Genomic DNA, 18847 nt, shown 5'->3' on the forward strand with positions numbered 1-18847 from the left:
TTCACTTGGATGTAGTGCGAGCTCAAGCTTCCAGAACATTAACCTCCCCACTACAGGTTTCAGAGTAGCAGCCATGTTAGTCTGTATTCGCAAAAGAAAAGGAGTACCTGTGGCACCTTAGAGACTAACCAATTTATTTGAGCATAAGCTTTCATGAGCTGCAGCTCACTTCATCCGATGCTGTAGCTCACGAAAGCTTATGCTCAAATAAATTTGTTATTCTCTAAGGTGCCACAAGTCCTCCTTTTCTCTCCCCACTACAGTCATCTACCTGCACTTGGAGTCATGGAGACGCCCAATTGCAAGGTCTGTTTTCAACAGCTTCCCAGCCTGAAAGGCCCCTGAGGGCTTCTCCATGGCCCAGACACCCCTCACAGCACCAACCACCACCAGGGAATGCTACCAGGAAACTCCCCTTTCACAAGAGAGGATGGAGCACAAGCTCTGGTTATAAAGAGCTCAACGATTCTCCTCCTTCATCTGCATTGTCCTGCCCCACACAGAAATAGCAACGTGCAAATAAAAACAAGGATGAAGTCGACACCATGCCACGCCATTCTCCCGCCATGATTCACAGCACCGGCCGATCCCTGGGAAAAGGCCCCAAAGATCGTCTCCCCTCTCTGTTCTTCCTCCTCTTGGATTGTGACCTTCGGACACCACTTAAGCAGCATGTAAATTAGAGCTGTTTCAGCTAACAAAAAATTCTGTTTTGCTTTCTGCACTAAACAACATTCAAATCAAACATGGCACAGGACAAATTTTATGAAATACCCCACGGTTATGGGACTTGTCTCCCACTCCCCGCCCACCCCCACCCTTCTCCTCCCAGGATCGGTTCTTTGAGTTATTTTTTAAAACCCCTTTTTTATGTTAGTTTGTTGCAAAATTTAGAACCTCCCTTCCCCTTGCCCTTTGCGTTATACTTTGTTTTAAATTAATTTTTTTTTTGTTTCTCTCTTGTAAATTGTGCAAATATAGCAGTTAACACTAATGGCAGAAGGCCAGAGAGCTGGGGTGGGGAGGAGGGAGGGAGAGAGAGGGAGGGAGAGAGAGAAGGGGGAAGGGATGGGGCGAAGAGCTGGGAGGCAGGTGGGGAGGAAGGGGGAGCGAGTCAAGTACAGAAAAAACAAACGCCCCGCCCACCCTCCCTGCGCTAAAAACAACAACATCAGACATGTTGCCCTTGAAGTTAGTGCAGTCCCTGACCCTCCAGCCTCCATCGCCAGATCGGGGACACCCCCCAGGTGGAGCAGCTGTGCCGGTGCGCTGCAAGCTCCCTGCAGTTCTTCTTGGCTCCTTTGCACTCCAGCCCACGCCATCCCTTTTGCAAGGTCTCTGGATATGTCTGATTGGATTGGATTTGATACGGTGGTACGTTTCCTTGTTCGGTTGTGTTAAGAATTTCGAGATGCGGCGGGCTCCGCGTGTTCATTTGGCTCTGGACCCAAAGTACTCTGCTGATGCCTCTTGCTGGCCCTCTCTCTTGTAGTATCCACTGCTAGAAAACTGTCAGGGCTGCCTTGGCCTTTTCAGCTGCTTAGGGCCATTGTGTCAATTGCCTGCTCCAGCTTACTCCTCAGCCGTTGCCTCCGGGCCTGTTCATCCTTCTCTAAAGCAGCTAAAATCTGGCAGGGGAGAAAAGAGAGGAGAAAGGATGAGCAAGGAAGGATGAGAAAAGGTGGTACTGTTATTTGCAACCTAGAAAGAGAAGGTGGGAAAGGAATTCAGGTCCACCAATGCCACCATGGCTTCCAGGAGGCAGCTGCCAGCCCCTCACTAACAGTCAAGGTAAAACACACTGCTGCGCTTGTTCCCGAGCTTTGCCTCGCCAGGAAGATAGGGCCAATGATGGGAATTCAGAGAAAAGCAACAAAATCTGATCACAGGTGGGAGAGACTGACCTAGGGGGAGTTATTAAAATAGCTAAATAGGGGCTAAGCCAGTGGTTCTCGAGCAGGGGTCTTCCAGATGGTATATCAACTCATCTAGATATTTGCCTAGTTTTACAACAGGCTACACGAAAAGCATTAGAAAATCAGTACAAACTAAAATTTCTTACAGACAGTGACTCATTTATACTGCTCTATCTACTATATCAGGGTTTCTGAACCTGGGGGGGAGGTCATGATTTATTTTATAATTGTATCGTAGAAATGAGAAAGTCAGCCATTTGTCAGCAACAGTGTGCTGTGACACTTGTATTTTATGTCTGATTTTCTAAGCAAGTAGTTTTTAAGTGAGGTGAAACCTGGGGAACACAAGACAAATCAGCCTCCCAAAAGGGGTACAGAAGTCTAGGAAGGTTGAGAACCACTGGGCTAAGTGACCGCTATGGGGAAAAGCATATGAAAAAAGCATGGGAGGGGTCTAAAGCCCAAGATGAAGAGAAATTATTTAGCATGAGCTTATGACTAGGAGGAAATGAAGAAAAGGAAAATTCAGTCTTGAACATCAGGAAGAACTTCCAGAGAGTGAGATCCATCCCCCTGTGAAACAGCCTCCTAAGAGATGTGATGGAAGCCCGGTCCAAGGGGACGTGTCAAACTAGACTATACAAAACACTAAAAAATGTCTGTAGGGACCAATTCTGGCTGTCGTCACATACCAGGGGCCATCAGGTGGTAACAACTCTGACCAAGATTTTCAAAAATAATTAGCAATTGTGGGTGCCTTAATTTGGGGGTGCCCAGTATAGGGCACCTTAGAAAAGCCTGATTTTAAGAGGGCAGGTGCACAGCGCATTTTGAAAATCAGATCCCTTTAAGGTGTCTCAACCAGATATCTACAATCACTAGTCATGTCTGAAAATCTTGCCTTCTCTATGTATCTATTTAAATCTCTGGGTTTTGGCTGATGTATTTGATTTTATTAATAAGGAGCTAGGGATAACATTATTGAGTTGGTGGTTGATTAGAAGACATGCTAGCCAACACAAACATCACTGATCTGTCTGTCTAGGGGATTGTTTTATTTAACTTCCCAATTCGATCAAATGAATAGAGCGTCTGTCTGTATGCAGCTGCCACAGAATAGAATTCCCAGCTATGCGATGAGGGGCCCCAAAAGGCTCGGGACCAGCTTCAATGATGCCATGTAAACCCAGAGCAACTCAGCTGAAGACATGGAGTAGCTCTGGATTTTCAGTGGTGTAACCAAGATCAGAATCTGGCCTTAGGGTATATCTACAGTACAGACACTATACTGGCCTAGCAATGCTAACATAGTACACAGACACAGGCAACACTGACAGGAGTTTTGCTGTCACCATAGGAACAGCTCCCCAGTGAAGTTAGCTATGTTGATGGAAGCCCTCTTCCATTGACATGGCTGTGTCGACTCTGTGGTTTTTGTTGGTATAGGTGTGTTGGTCAGGAGTGTGGTTTACGCCAATGTAACTTTTCAGTGTAGACCAAGCCATCAAGTGCTCGTCTTAGTGTGAGACTGGTCAGGATTGGTGTAGGCTAGCTCTCCAGTGGGTCAGCTGGACCAGTCTGACTGAGAACTGGCTCAGTCACCCACCCAAATCTCAAAGGGAACGAGTACCAAGCCCTGTTTTGGTATTATTTGTGCTGCCACGGTCAGGATCAGGGCCTTGTTGTGCTGCGTGCAGTACAAACCTGTGGGAAGACACAGGGCCCGGCCCTGAGGAGCTTGCAATCTAACCTGGGAGCAGAAGTGAAGGCTGGCAGGATAGGCAGTGCCTCATCTATGTCCCCAGTGTTCTGCACAGGCCTCAGGTAAGGCGCAAACAAAACTTACAGGAGACAAGGGAACTGAGCCCTGGGGAAACAGTAGCACTGGGTGGGGTTTGCCCCCGCACCACCTTCAGCTTCAGTAACCTTCAGGTAACATTTCACCTGCCTTTATTTTTAGGTGCCTCTGCACGTGCAGGACCCAGCCAGGACAGGAGACAGGACTACTCTAACAAGGGCTATTGTTCTTCCGGTATTTCCAGGCTGCCATTAGCTAAGAAACACTGGAAACCTTTCAAAAGAGCCTGCTCTCCAAATGCTGACCCAGCAGCTCTGAGAGTGCAAGGAACAGCCATGCAGGTGGGTGCTTCCCCAAACTCACAGGCCTTTCACGGTTTCCCAGCTGCAAGCCCCCTGGCTAGAGAGAGTTTGTCTAACTGTGTTTCCGCCAATGACAACTCTTCAGAGGAGTGGAGACAAGGCATATGGCACCGTGGGAGCGACGCCCGGCAGACATTCGGGCATGCGGCCTCAACGAAGTCTGCCTCAGTCGATGGGAGGCCGCGCTGCTATGCAGGGGAAGTGCTCACAACATTGGGAACATCAGACATGGCATGTCTCCATTGGAATCTCATTTCTCTAAACCGATCAGAGGATGGGATGGGTACATTTCTTTGGTATTTACAAAAAACTGGGACATTACTAAAGGCACAGGGAGAGGCTGGGTGCTGAAGGCAAGAGTCGGCATGGCGAGGGAGGGGTAATGGACGCATAAAAGAGGGGTAATTGCCCATCTACCCAACACCCAGGAGTCCGAAGCGCTGAGTCCCAGCTGGCTAACGTTGTGCCACCTGACACAGAACAGCTGATTTAAAAACAAACCTGACAGAAATCTTGTCTCCCCAGGTAAGTTTGTCAGGAGAGCAAATTTTTTGCAATTAAATGTCAAGGCATCTGTCAAAGGGGATTTGATTAACCATTTCATTGGCTGCATAATTGGAAACAAACTGTTGTATAATTAACAGACTTACAAGGAGGCAGGCAAAAGTCCATCACAAACCCTACAGGTAACTCCTTAATAGGGAAATCAGCTCTCTTTGATTAAAAGTCACTGCAGCGCCCTGCAGGTTTCCAGCACTGAGCACACAGGACATGCTGTGGAGGATATGCTGCACCGGATGCTGGGAGAGTCAGGGTCTCAGCATGCATCTCAGTGCAGCGTGGGTGATGCCAGTCAGTCTGGCCTAATAGCCAGCCCTGGGCAGTGGCCTATAGCTGACTCTTCAGATAAGGATGAAATTACCCCTCCTGCAGTGGACCTAGCCAAGGGCTCAATCCTGTAAGAGCTGAATACTCGACTTCATGTGAATTGAGGGTGCTCAGTACCTGTCAGGCTCAGACCCTGGCTCAGATATTATAGCATGAGGAGAAAAATTCCTCCCCGAGATTCACGTACGTCCTGAGGGGATGTAGCCACAAAAGATACTGAGAGTCATTAAAGGCTCTTCCAGCGCTCTTCCAAATCTTGCCATGGTTCTTGGCTGCCCATTAATTTTGTTTAGTGATCTCTTGTTCCCGGATTATGGGACAGGGACTCCTGGGTTTTCACTGTGCTCTTTGGAATTTTTGTCCTTCGGAGGACATCCAACCTATCTAACATTCAAAACCAGAGCTGAAAGCATGTGGCACAAAGTGGGCATTTGTGGAGAGGATGTAACTTTCTATTTCCATCCTGATTCAAACTCTGGGTTTATTCATCCCATCAAGTCAAATCTTGAAGCTGGACTTTAGAAAGGGCTGCTTGGTTTCATGGCCACCAAGAGCAACATTTGTAGTTCTGCTCCATAAAGGTGCCAGCTGATCACTTGTGACACTCAGGAAGAAATTTCCCCTATGTGCATGTCACAAGTAGCCAAGTACACTACAAGGGTTTTATTTGCTTTCCTCTGAAACATCAGCTATAGGCCAAACCTGGAGGCAGAATACAAGACTTGATGGGCTCATAGTCATATCCAGTTGCATACTCAATCATCTCAATATACATGTCCCTTCTATTAACCAGACCAGCCTCTAGATGGCACCAACGCACATTATACCCAACCACCCCAAAATATTCATCTGGCAGTCAAAAAACACACATCTTAAAGGCATTTGAATCAGAATTGGACAGGATCAGACAGAGAATATGAATCTGAGTCTAGTCCCCTGTACCCACCTCACCGCTGCCTCTCCTGATAAGAGAACAGTTTATCATTGAAGTCTTAGAGTGCTGAAAGATTCACAACCTGCCTTCTATTTATTTGATTATCTGCTATCATGCTGTCCTTATGGAAAAACAACACAGCAAAAAGAAATCCATGCAGAGTATAAAGAGAGATACATGCCTGTCACCTGATGTAAGGAGCCGGGACCAGTGATTATGAAGATGCAAGTACCCAAATGAAAATTAATTATGATTTTCATTCACAGCCAATGACAGCATATTACTGCACTGAACAACAGGAAAAATGATTCTTTCCCATTTCGCATCAAAGAGGGTGCAATCGGGCTGCATGTAATTGTGCTTAATGAATGAAAACAAACAAAGGGAACAGCTGCGATTTATTAATCCCATTACGAATAATAAAAGAAGTTCCTGAGAGCTGAGAACACACTAGTGGTGCTTTAAGAGTGGGCTATGGGGAACATTCAACAGATGCCAGACTGAAGTGAACTGGCAAGAACACAGGATGGCTACTCACCCTGCATCTTCAAAGAGCAGCTCGTTTATATCACCCCCGCCCTGCCCCGCCCTCCCTCCTCAACAACTCTCACACAGTGGCTGGCTTGTGGTTGATTTTTGAGGCCTAGGTGACTTTTGGTGCTGATGAAAGCCTGACTGCTGAGGAGCCAGGCACAGGGCTGGCCAGTATTATGAAATGCTTCCCCCCACACCTCTGCCAATTCATTTCAACCCAAACTGCTCCCTGCTCTGCCAATGTGTAACAGCCCTCACTTGCAGCAGATCCTGTCACCCCAAAACTGGGCTCTCCCTACACAGCTCTGCTACTGCTCCTAAACCTAACCTATAGCACCCCTTGTAATCCATTCTGCTCTGCCAGTGAACCTCTACCTTGTCCCGCAGCACTCTTGGCTACCTGTCTACTGATGGCCCTCACCTCTTCCTGGCTCTCTCATGGCTTAGACACGTCCCTGGTCTCTCTCAGGAGACAATGCAGCAGCTTGGGGCAAAGGCTTTTTATTATCTAAATAAACCACTACTCAAACACAAAAGTTTTCACTCTGCTTTATTGGGACAATAAAATCTATGTTATGTTTTTTATATATATACACGCACACAACAGTTATATATTTTATTGCTTTAATAAAGTATTGTAGAATGTGTTTGAATATTGCTTTATGAAGTTAATTTGTACAATTTACAACAGATGGGTTTTTAACCACTCTTGTTAATATTCAAGAAGAGGCCTATTGGCACGGTCACCTCTTCCCTCCAAATGCCCCCCGGGACTGCAAGCAAGATCACTTGGGTACCTTCCTGGGTTCTACTGTGCTATGGGGTCATTTACAGCAGGTGGGGAAGAAGGCGGTGAGATGAGGTGAGGCAGACCGGAGTTCAAATCCTGACTTCATTCACATGGGAAAGGAGTTGAGCAGTTTCCCATGCTACTTGCCAGAGGAAATATGGGTACAAAGCAATACCCTTATCAGAATATATGTTCAGGAAAGGCCCAGGACTAGAGAAGCTGCTGCAGGTTGGGATGGAGGGGTATCAGAAGAGCAGATTGGGGAGTGCCCATGACAAGAACAGCATGAAGAGCTTCTGGTCACCTCTATTGCAAATAGAATGGAATAGCAGGGTCAGAAGTGAAGGGAGAGCAGTCGGGGAAAACTTGAGCACCACCTCCTTTCACTGTGCCTGGCTCTGCTCACAGCTCTCAGCCCCTTCTGTCACTTGCACAAGCATCACATTCACCCAGGGTGGGTGTGAATCCACGTATGTGGAGGTTATGAAGTGTATTAGTGCCTGGTATCTTTCTATCGCTGGCTGGTAGTCAGTCACACACACACACACACACTAATGGGACAGGTAACTTTACAACACACAGGGCTACTTTACTATAAACTTTCACTGTGCAGGCTGCTATGATCCAGATGTGCTTCCAAAAGTGACATGAATCCAGCTACCAAAAGCAATCTTCCCCTCTCTGTATTTCCTGTGAGATAATTTTTCTGGGCAGCAAGAGAGGGAATGCAGAAACTGGGTGGGGGTGGGATGGGGGGCGGGGGGAGGCTTGCATGAAAACAAGATGCCCCACCCCCTTTGACTTACCTCATCCTTGTACTTGGTGATGTATGAGTAGATCTCGTGCAGCGCACTCATGCTGTTGAACTGGCTCAGATGTAACCGGGACTGCTCCGCCAGGTAAGCACTCATGTCCTGGTCACTGATTGCTGGCATTTTAGCAATATCTGCATAATATCTACAGCAGGTAGGAGAAACAGAATAGTGTGTCTGAAACAGGGAGAGGTAGAGAGGGGAAAGGGGCAGGCCTCCACGGGACTCCCTCTGAGAACACCCTGTGGGAACAGTGAAATGTGACTAAAAGGAGCCTTTTGTTTCACAGTAATAATGGTTTCAGAGTAACAGCCGTGTTAGTCTGTATTCGCAAAAAGAAAAGGAGTCCTTGTGGCACCTTAGAGACTAACCAATTTATTTGAGCATGAGCTTTCGTGAGCTACAGTTCACTTCATCAGATGCATACCGTGGAAACTGCAGCAGACTTATAATAATGTAATATAATAAGCAGTAATAATGGTGCTTTTCATCAACAGATCTCAAAGTGCTTTACAAAGGAGGTCAGTATCAGGATCCCCACTTTATAGCTGGGGTAACTGAGGCACAGAAAGGGGAAGGGATAAGTCATCCAACCATCAAGTGGCAGAGCAGGAATTAATTGAACCCAGGTCCCCTGGAACCCATTCCAGTGCTCTGTCTAGTAGCCCACACTACCTCCCCCTTAAATTAACTTCTTGTTACACTGAAGCAGTTGGGATAGTTAAAGTCAGGTGTACTCAATGATCCACCTGCCATCCTCAAATCATCCACGATTCCCTTCCATGACCTCCCAAACTACCCACTTTTGCCCTCATGACCCAATATCCACAAATCCTTTCTGCTATTCCAGTCAAAAGCCCTGCCCCCAGTGCGGCCATATGTAACAATTTGTTGTTGCAGTGATTCTGTTTAAGTTTACTGTGTCACAGAAAGCCAAATACGGCATTTCACATTCAGTGTATACACTTGTGATAATTTCACATCCACATCTATACTGTACACATCCATACTGAACATTTAATGAATTGCACCTTCCTCGGTGATGTATATTCAGTAGCCCTTATTACTGCGGCTAGTTGTATTTGGAAAGGTTACTGCACAACAGAAAAGTCAGAAACCATTTGGGCTTTTAGTGAAAATAGATTCTGCAGAAAACGTGAGAAACGTCAGAAAACAGCTTGATGAGCCACCATGGGGTCATGACCCTGAGGCTGAGAACCCTGCTTTACCAGAATCAGCAACAGAAAATGTGACTTCACCCTGACTAACGCTTCATGGCATCAGTACCCAGACAGCACTCACTGTTAGCCAGAAGCTTGATGGGGCAGGTAATCTAGCATTCCACTGAAGTGTTTTGACCATTGCTGGAGGAAGGATACTGGCCTAAATGTACCAGTGGACCAATGAGGTATCATAGGAGATGGACCAACGGCTTATGGACCAACGGTCTCACCCACTCCTAGATGGCCCACTGATCTGATTGGGTAGGGCAAGAGGGGGGCATATGGGACTAGATGGCTCATTGGTATGCTCAGCAAATTCAGGCAACCGTATAAATTGGGACCCAAGGGGATTCAAAGCCAGGCACCCAGACTAATGGCAGGTGCATTATCCCAGCATCATCTGATGTGCTTAGTCGTCTCCCGCATTCACATGTCATCCACAGGGGCAGGACGTTCTTGCACAAGCCATACAAGTATCTCCCGTGCTGCCCTCAATGGCAGGGACACTCAGTGCACGCAAGGGACGTACATCACTTCCTGAGGTAAAAGCAAGGCCTGGCTGGACTGAGGTGAGCTTTCTGGGTAGCAGCTCAGCCATTCCCAGAACAGAAACCTACCAGGCACTGTGCTCAGGATGGCTGCCTTTAAACATTTCCCACAGGCACATGCTAATATTTGTTTCCCTAAAGATATTTTGAAAAAATTTCAGGGCAAAATGATCAAACGTACGGTCTCCATTTTTGTGCGGGGAGAAAGTAAAGCTGCAAACTCTGAGGGCAGATTGAGGTCCCTTCAGCAATCAGGTTCTTAATACCTTCACAGGCTTCTCCTTCAAAACAGCGCTGTCCTCGACAATCAGGCCTCGCCACTCCCAATACCTGTAAATACTGAGTGCAAATCCCACCCAAACCTTGCTTTATCTCTCGTGACCCCAGAGAAATGAAACGCCAACGCAATTCAAAGTCAACATTCTGGCACTGATTATTAGCATCATCATCATTAGCTGAATCCAATCTCACTGAGGTGGAACGATGCTGAGTCAGGCATTTGGGTGGGAGCAGATGGCAGCGTAACACCTTCAGGAGATGAACATGAGCCCCACTCTATCCTATGGTACTGAGAGCAGCCAAGAGGTCACGTTAAGATGCTTAGGCAGGGCAGTGCCCAGCAGGGGTTCCAGCTATACTTGGAACGGGGAGGCTGGAGGCTCCGCAGATTCCGACAGAGCTAGACAGTCTGACTCTTCACCCTCTAAGGAGCTGTGGAGAACAAAGGTTTGAGCATAGACTTGCCAACTACAGCAGGCCCCAAGGGATGGATCCACTGTGCAGCTGAGGACATCAGATGTAGTTTCTCATCCGTTTCCAAACTCAGATTCTTTCTTACAGGATAGAAAACACCTTTCATCCACTTCAGGAACATGAGGGCAGAAAGACCAAGCCTTGAGCCTCACAGTTTCCAGCCATCTTCTAAATTAATGGCCACTGAAATCACACCAAGATCCTCCAGGGCATGCTGTAAGGTTGAGTTTGCCTGGGAACCCAGCTGCCTGGACCACGCTGTCTGAAATGCCCTTGATGGGAGGCGGGACTCTATGGCAGGTGAAGGCATGACGAGGGGCTCCCATGGCAGATGCTTGCATCCATGGCTGCAGTACAAGATCTCCAGCCAAAAGGAAGCAGAGAATCCTTTCTGGATCAAGACTTATGCAGGGAATGAGGGGCCACAATTATTTTTCAGTGAACATACTGACATCTCTAATGGACCGACATCCCATGGATTGCTAATGTTCCAGCTGGATGCCTACAAGCCGAGAGATCACAGCTTGCATAACAGTGACTCAGGATGCAGCCAGCCTGGAAGCAAAACTGAGTGTCTCTCTCTCCTCCCCCCTTACTGTGTGCTCACCCTTTTAACTCTGTTTCTTCCCTGGAGTGGCCAACTGGCAAACTGCCCTTTTTTTGCCTGGTGCCTGGGTATCATGATGATGGACTTAACAGACAGATGTTCCATTGGGACTGCCAGGTTCAGTCAATCACCCTCCCTTCATTCAAACCCTTCCTTCTGCAAAGCTTTGCAAAGATAATCCTCCAAAGAAAGAAACTGCAGTTACACAACAAAGCCCCACCACAAATGACAGGTGGGAAATCCAACCTCTTAGCCCAGAGAGGATAACCTGCTCCCCACCGGGCAGCCCAGTTCTCTTCTTACCTGCTGTGGCCTGCTAACATTCTTCTTGTGTTTTCAGTCAAATTGAGGTTCTAAGATCCTCAGGGCAGGAACCTTGTCTTTCAATTTGCCTGCAAAGCGCCATGCATGCCCCTATGGAGTTATATAAATATTTAATGCGGAAAACCATTACATGAACATTATTTAGGAGGCAAAATCAAGCAGTCAAAAGTTAGGTAATGCCAGATTTATGGTTGCCCGTGCAATTTCAATTTAGCCCTTTGTGTGGCCATCCTGTGCACTGAATGATACAGGGGTCCTGTGGGGAAAACGGAACGTGGTCATGTAGTTAAAGACTGTATCATTATGCATACGCAGAAGAAGGCAGAATTAAGGTTGCACAGGCAACTTTAAATCTGGCATTTCCTAACTTTTGAGTGTTTAGCTTTGCACCCTAAATAACTTTATGTATGTAATTTCCTAGGTTTTCTTTAAAAAAATGAAGGTTAAAAAATCAATTATAATTGACTGTTACAACACCCAACCATACATCACAAGTAGGGCTTGAACCAGGAACTTTCAGCATTGCAGCACAGCCATCTACTACTTGAGTCATAGAACCTGCTACATCAGCTAATGACAGGAGAAGGCTATTATCCCAGAATGGGGGATGGGCTACTGGGCAAGGTGCTAGGCTGAAGGATAGTTGGGGGGATCCTGGCCTGGTTCTCCCCCCCTAATCCCTGCTATCGCTGCTCTGGCAGCACCTGGGAATTCCCAGTGTAGTGGCAACAGCTGCTGCTGCTGCTTTGACAGTGGCATGGGCTCTGCCTTACAATTTTCGCATTCAATTATTATTTTAGAAGCCTTCCAAACTTTTCCTGAGGAGCAGACATGAGAGAAGAGAAATGGCAATTTTCAACACTTTGTATCTCAGCAAAACCTGAATAGATTTTCAGGAACAAAGAAGAGGCACTTCTCGAGCCCAAGGGCTTTCTCCTTGATGAATTTCAAAGGTCTGCTGCAAACAATGGAGGTTAGAGCTTTTGACAAGGATCACAAGAATCTCTTACAATAGAAAACGTTAGGCAATCTCAAAACAGACGTCACTACCAGCTCCCCTATAAACAATCATAAATGACTGACTCCAAATGTCAACACCAAAACAAGACACTAAGGGGCTCCATTAGCAGGCAGATGCCCTGGCCTCCTGAACTTTCCACTTCCTAGAAGACCACCTTCCAGCAGATAGATAGTGAGACTCTTCTGCCATCCACCTGTGAAGGATTCTCCAAAGAAAAATCACTGCATTAACCAAGCCCTCTTCAGTATGATGTTCTCTGTCATGCTTACAGATGCCTTTCCTGACTGTGACACCAGGATCGGCATCAGATACCGGACTGATGGCAAGCTTTTCAAGCTGCTGAGGCTACAGGCAAAGATGAAGGTACAGGAAGTGACTCTTCGTGACCTTCTGTTTGCTGATGACTGTTCCCTGAATGCCAAATCTCAGTCTGACATGTAGCAGAGTATGGACTATTTATCTTCAGCTTGTGACAATTTTGGTCTCACAATCAACATCAAGAAGACAAAAGTGATGTACCAACCTGCACCACGAAAGCCTTATGTAGAGCCTGCTATCACAGTAAATAGCCAAACCCTGCCGGCAGTGGACAAGTTCGCCTATCTTGGCAGTACACTCTCACATGCAGTTCACTTCAACGATGAAACCAATGCCAGAATTGTCAAAGCAAGCATGGTCTTTGGCAGACTATGTGCAAATGTGTTGGAGCACAGAGGCATTAAGCAACAAACAAAACTGAAGGTCTACAAAGCCATCGTGTTGCCAAATTTGACGTATGCCTGCAAAACCTGGACGATGTACAGACACCATGTTATGAAGCTGTCTGAGGAAACTGATGAAAATAAGATGGCAAGACAAGGTTCCAGATACTGAGGTTCTCATACAGGAAGATATTCCAAGTATCCATCCTCTGTTGATGAAGTCACAGGTGAGATGGGCAGACCATGTCACCAGAATGACAGATGAGTGACTGCCAAAGAAGATCTTTTATGGCGAGCTAAAGGAGGGAAAGCGCTCTCAGGGAGGCCAGAAGAAACGTTTCAAAGACTCCCTCAAGTTATCATTGGGGCGCTTCAACATTGACCCAGAGTTTTGGGAAGATCTCGATCAAGATCGTTCTACCTGGTGAAGCCTCATCCATACTGAAGCTGCAGCCTATGAGCAGAAGAGAACTACTAAGGCAGAGCAGAAGTGCCAGCAGTGTAAACCTCACAATAGCAGCATGTCCTCTGTTAATCAAGTAACCCATAGTGGCATCTCTTGTTCAGTGTGCCATAGACAGTTCAAAGCTCAAATTGGCTTGATCAGCCACTCACGTGTTCACAGAAACCAAACCAATCAATGATGTCATGGTCATCTTCGAACTCAAAGGATGAACAACAACCTAGAAGAATCACTGCATTAATCAAATCCTCTAACCATGCACAATGAGGACTATGAGGTCTGAAATCCCCCCATATGCATATTGCAGACATAATGTATATACAGCAAGGAGGAAGCAATGCTGACGTCACTCACCTTTCTACCCAGCTCTTATAGTTGGGGATGTCCTTGGCATACAGTAGTTTGTTGGAGGGAGAGTCTTTCCCTAGCTTGTGCTCAGAAGTTGAGCAGGAGTCCATGAATGTCTGTGCCACCACAGATAGGCAAGCATCAGTAATACTGTTCTTGTGAATGTCAAACACGAACTGGGGGTTCTTAATCACATTCACCCAAAAACGCAGAGGTAGACTGAGGAAAGAAAGAACAGAGATGGTCACTGCAGGAAACAAGCCCCCAGACAGGAGCTAGTGCAGACAGAGCCCCAACAGCTTCCTGAATTTTGCAGATTCAAGCCTGAATTTGGCAGAGTCTTCTCCCCCAACCCCACAAAAAGATAAGCAATTTGGGGAAAAAATTCATTCACCTATAGCCCTAATGGCACCCTGGATACCTGGGCTACCACACCCTCAGCCTTATCCTGAATATGGTCATTTCTATCCACTGGGCACAGTAAGAGAGAGGCCTCGGGGGAGGAACTTCTCGACCTTGTCAGCAATTTCAAAGAGGGCAGAGGTGATTGGGACCTGAGGATGCTTTGGGGACAATGCATCAGTTTGCTGTCAAATGACGATTGTAGGTGCTAGGGAAGATTCCCTAATCACTACAGCCTGCCTCTGTCTGATCCAGTAGCAATGCTGGTTAGGAAGAAATCAGCTCCTATCCTGCAGCTCCCACTTCACCACACAGCTTTGGTCATAGACACTTCACCCCAGTGGGATCTGTGGGCACGGAACCAGGAATTTAAATGCCCTACCCCTCAGAAGAGCCCAGGCGTTACTGATCAGATGCAGCACCACACAAAGAGGACACAGCTATGATCATGTGCCTGTAACATGAGGATGGCCACCTGAAGTGTTGTATGTAAGACACGGGAGGTAACTGTCCCGTTCTATTTGGCACCAGTGAAGGCCTCAGCTAGAGCACTATGTCCAGTTTTGGGCAACACCCTTTACAAAAGATATGGACAAACTGGAGGGAGCAACAAAAATGATAAAAGGTTTAGGAAACCTGGACCTATGAGGAAAGATTAAAAAATTGGACATGTTTAGTCTTGAGAAAAGATTGAGGGGGGACCTGAAAACACTCTTCAAAAATATGTTAAGGACTGTTATAAAGAGGATGAGGATCAATTGTTCTCCATGTCCACTGAACACAGGACAAGTAGTAATGGGCTTAATCTGCGGCAAGGGAGATTTAAGTTAGATATTAGACAAAATGTTCTAGCTATAAAGATAATCAAGCTCTGAGGTAGACTTTCAAGGGAGGTTGTGGAATCCCTGTCACTGTAGGTTTTTAAGAAAGGGTTAGACAAAAACCTGTCAGGGATGGCCTAGGTATACTTGGCTTGCCTCAGCATAGGGGGCTGGACTTGATGACTAGAGCCCTGCAGATCTGTGGATATCCGCTTTACATCCATGGACCATGTTTGCGGATCGGATGCAGATACAAATTTTGTATCCATGCAGGGTTCTATTGATGACCTCACAAGGTCCCTTCCAGTCCTACATTTCTGTGATTCTAAGATGGGGCCGAGCATCTTAGAGGTCTAGCATCATGTGGACTCAACTTTAGTATTCCTCATAGGCCAAGCCACACAGGAGAGGAGGAAGCCAATGACCCCAGGCGCTGATGGTTCCCAGGTACTCCCCTCCTGGAGTCTACGCATGTAGGCATTCGTTCTACTTTAGGGGTTTTCCCCTCCCTTGGGTTATTGTAGCTATCTGGGGCATGGGTGCTGGTGGAGAACAATCTACAAACCTCATGTACGCAGGGCCTAGGGAGGGTGTCCCTGGAATTTACATCAGTGAATGATGTTTTTAATGCATTCCAACACAAATTTCCTATCCTTCTGAAGTAACTACAACACTGCACGGGCTCCTAAAGATTTTGTATGGCATACGGGTCTGGGAGAGACTTTGCTTTGGAATAGTTCCCTGCTAGCCCACTGCCACAATGGGGTCTCCAAGGATCTTAAAGGAAGGCCATCACAGTATTCTTCCTCTCTTTCCTGTCCAACCACCACCTCCCAAGTGAGTTGTCTCCGTTCCAAGTCCTCTGGGTGTCCTTTCCCTCCCCTTTCCTCACACACACTCATAACCCCAAATCCCACCTTATCAGAAAACCAAAGCGTCCACAGCCCATTGATCAAAACCTCAGGAGTCCCGTTTAACCCCTCTGAACACTGCTACTGCCTTAGCTCCTAGGACCGGCTCAGCTGTCCGCTCCTATTCCATGGGAGTGCGTTCCATTCCCATTGAACAGCCCTTGCTTATGCCCAGACCCTATGGCTTATGCCAAATTATGCAAAATCTCCTTCCCCACTCGGCTGATCCTTTCTAAAACCTCTCGCAGAACTTTACAGAGGCCCCAGACAGGCTCATGTGGGAGGAAAATTGTTGGACTCTTTAAGGGACTCACTCGGGCATTTATTATCAGAGGAAAATGTAGGCTACATCAGATATTGAGATAGCAAATCTATGAATCAGATAGGCTCACAGCACGAGAGGGGAATCCTGGCTAGTGACAGACCAAGTGCTTGCTCACAGCACATATACGTGCCCCTCTTCTATTCTATCCTTATACCCAGCCTCCTCTCAGTAGCATCTAACTCTCATTTGAAGGTCCTCAGAGATCGATCCCTGGAATAAAGCTCCTCAGAACCCCTCTAAGCTTCCCTGTGTCATCAACAATGCTTCTGTCTAGGATGCCAAATGCTGGGCTCCCTGGGACTCTTATAATGAGGGTGCTGGATGCACATACATATTTCAATCCGTGAAGGGAGCGGCCTCAAGAAAATCAGCTCCACACATCGAATTAGCACCCAGAGATAAGCGTGAACATTAGTATGCAGGAGCCCGCATCCCAGGCCCTGTGGAACTGGGCTCCCCCCCCACCAACTCTTTCCTTCCTTTAATATAGAAAGCAGAGTTATAAATCAGTTCCGAGCGTTTCCGCACTCTCATATCTCCATTTAAAAATGTTTCTTTTCCTGCCCTGCTAATTGCCGACAGTTACTGAACTATACAAAAGCAATTTGGCTGCCATTTAACAAATGCCAGACATGGGAACGTATGTACTCGTTGCCAGTAGCGGCAAGGAGATCAGAGAGATGAAATCAGTGAGGCAGCAGAAAAGAAGAATGCCGGGCGAGGGGGGAGTTGTGGAGAAGCAAAGCCTATATAAAGCGGAGAGCTAGCCCCATCACATTGCTCACGGAGATCTCATCAACACCTGCCCCCCTTTTCTGGAAGTGATTAGCAAGCCTGATGGGTTGGCTCTTCAGGCTAGGCTAGGGAGGATGCATGTGTGGTATTACACTACCTTCATTACGACATGCGTGGCTATGTGGCAGGCTGGGGTGCATATCACAAACACGGCTAGGATGGGTGGCACGAAAACATAGCCTGGGGTTTGCAAAGGCGACGAGGGAGTTAGGGGCCCACGTCCCATGAATCTCCAGGTGAGCTGGGCATTTAACTACACAGCCCAGCCATAGTTCAATCACGGAGCACCCAGTACTTCAGGATATGACATTTATGGGAAGGGTGGCATGGCTGGGACTACTTGTTATAGCAGAACGTACCTGGGGCTCACCCACCCCAAGAAATACTGGTATACAAGTAGGCTTAGGTGTCCTGTGTTTCCAGCTGACCCAGGTCACTTTTAGTGTTAATCTGCCCTGGCTGAGGTTGGCATAACCAAATTTCACCTCAGAAGCTTGGAGATGTTCATTAGCTGGGATAGTACAAATGGGAACGCTGACACCCCTCCCACCCGCCCAATTACCAGTTACTCTTCCAGGTGTGCCGGACGTCATAATCGTTGATCTGATGTTTGTCGGCTTGTTCGTCCAGAAAGTCGAACATGTACTTGATGGCCAGGGGCAGGGCGCTCCCGCGGTGTGCCGTGCTGAAGATGGTCTCAAACAGGTCATCTACGAACTTCTGCAAGGTGCCCTGGAGATGAGAAAGGGAGAGTGGCTGCTAAGTACTGCCCAGAAAGTCACGCACTGGAAGAAAGGAGAAAGCAATGGGGCTAACGATCAATTTCAGATCTTAACCTGACTGCTACCAACAGTAATGGGCCATCATCTGAGATGGGGCTGGGGGGAGGAGGGCCGAAGCCAAAGGAGGTACCAAGGAAATCAGTGGAACCACACTGGTCCTTAATGGGGAGAATACACTGTGGTGACAAGAAGATCTCACAAGCCTGCGTCAGAAATTCTGGGGTGTTGTCTGGCATCATAACTCAAGCCACTACATGTCCACCCCAAAAAATAAATATATTGTGCTGCTTTACAACATGGCATAGTCCCTCCTTCATGGTCACTGCCCTGTCTGAATAATGAGGGAAACCCATTCGCATTATTCATTTTTCTATGGCGCTGTATTGTTTGGTTAGTGGATTCCAAAGATAGATGTGGTTGTGGCTTTTTACCCCTGGTGAGCGGAACTCAACTTGGAAACCCAACTGAAAGGAACTACTTGGAATTAACAAATCAAATGAAAAATACCATATAGACCAAGTGACTCCCATTATGGTATCTGAGTCCTTCACCAACATTAATGAATCTACCCTGAGCTCCCGTACGAGCTGGGGAAGTATTATCCCCACTATACAGATGGGGAACACAGACACATAAGTGCTAAGTGAACCTGGATCTCCTGAGTCCTGATTCAGTGCCGTAGCCACGAGCCCACCCTTCCTCTCTAGGTCAGTCTCAGACATACAGCAGCTGCTGTGCTACAGAAGGTTTGGAGCATGCCCAAGTAAGAGGAACTTGCCCTGATGCCAA

The 18847-nt window shown here is 47.1% G+C and overlaps 1 protein-coding gene across 1 annotated transcript in view; it reads right to left on the bottom strand.

Moving 5' to 3' along the window:
• Positions 1–1532: 1532 nt before the first annotated feature.
• The window catches only part of PLXNA1 (plexin A1), a 241253-nt gene continuing 223938 nt past the window's right edge, over positions 1533–18847 (bottom strand). Inside the window, exons 28-31 of the mRNA XM_077821410.1 lie at positions 17839–18008; positions 14029–14241; positions 8029–8179; positions 1533–1628 (exon numbers count right to left, since the gene is read on the bottom strand). Of these exons, the coding sequence (XP_077677536.1) occupies positions 1533–1628; positions 8029–8179; positions 14029–14241; positions 17839–18008 (630 nt within the window). The remainder of the gene's footprint in view (positions 1629–8028; positions 8180–14028; positions 14242–17838; positions 18009–18847) is intronic.

The sequence above is a fragment of the Eretmochelys imbricata genome, chromosome 7 (assembly GCF_965152235.1).
Source record: "Eretmochelys imbricata isolate rEreImb1 chromosome 7, rEreImb1.hap1, whole genome shotgun sequence".
Classification (NCBI taxonomy): domain Eukaryota; kingdom Metazoa; phylum Chordata; order Testudines; family Cheloniidae; genus Eretmochelys; species Eretmochelys imbricata.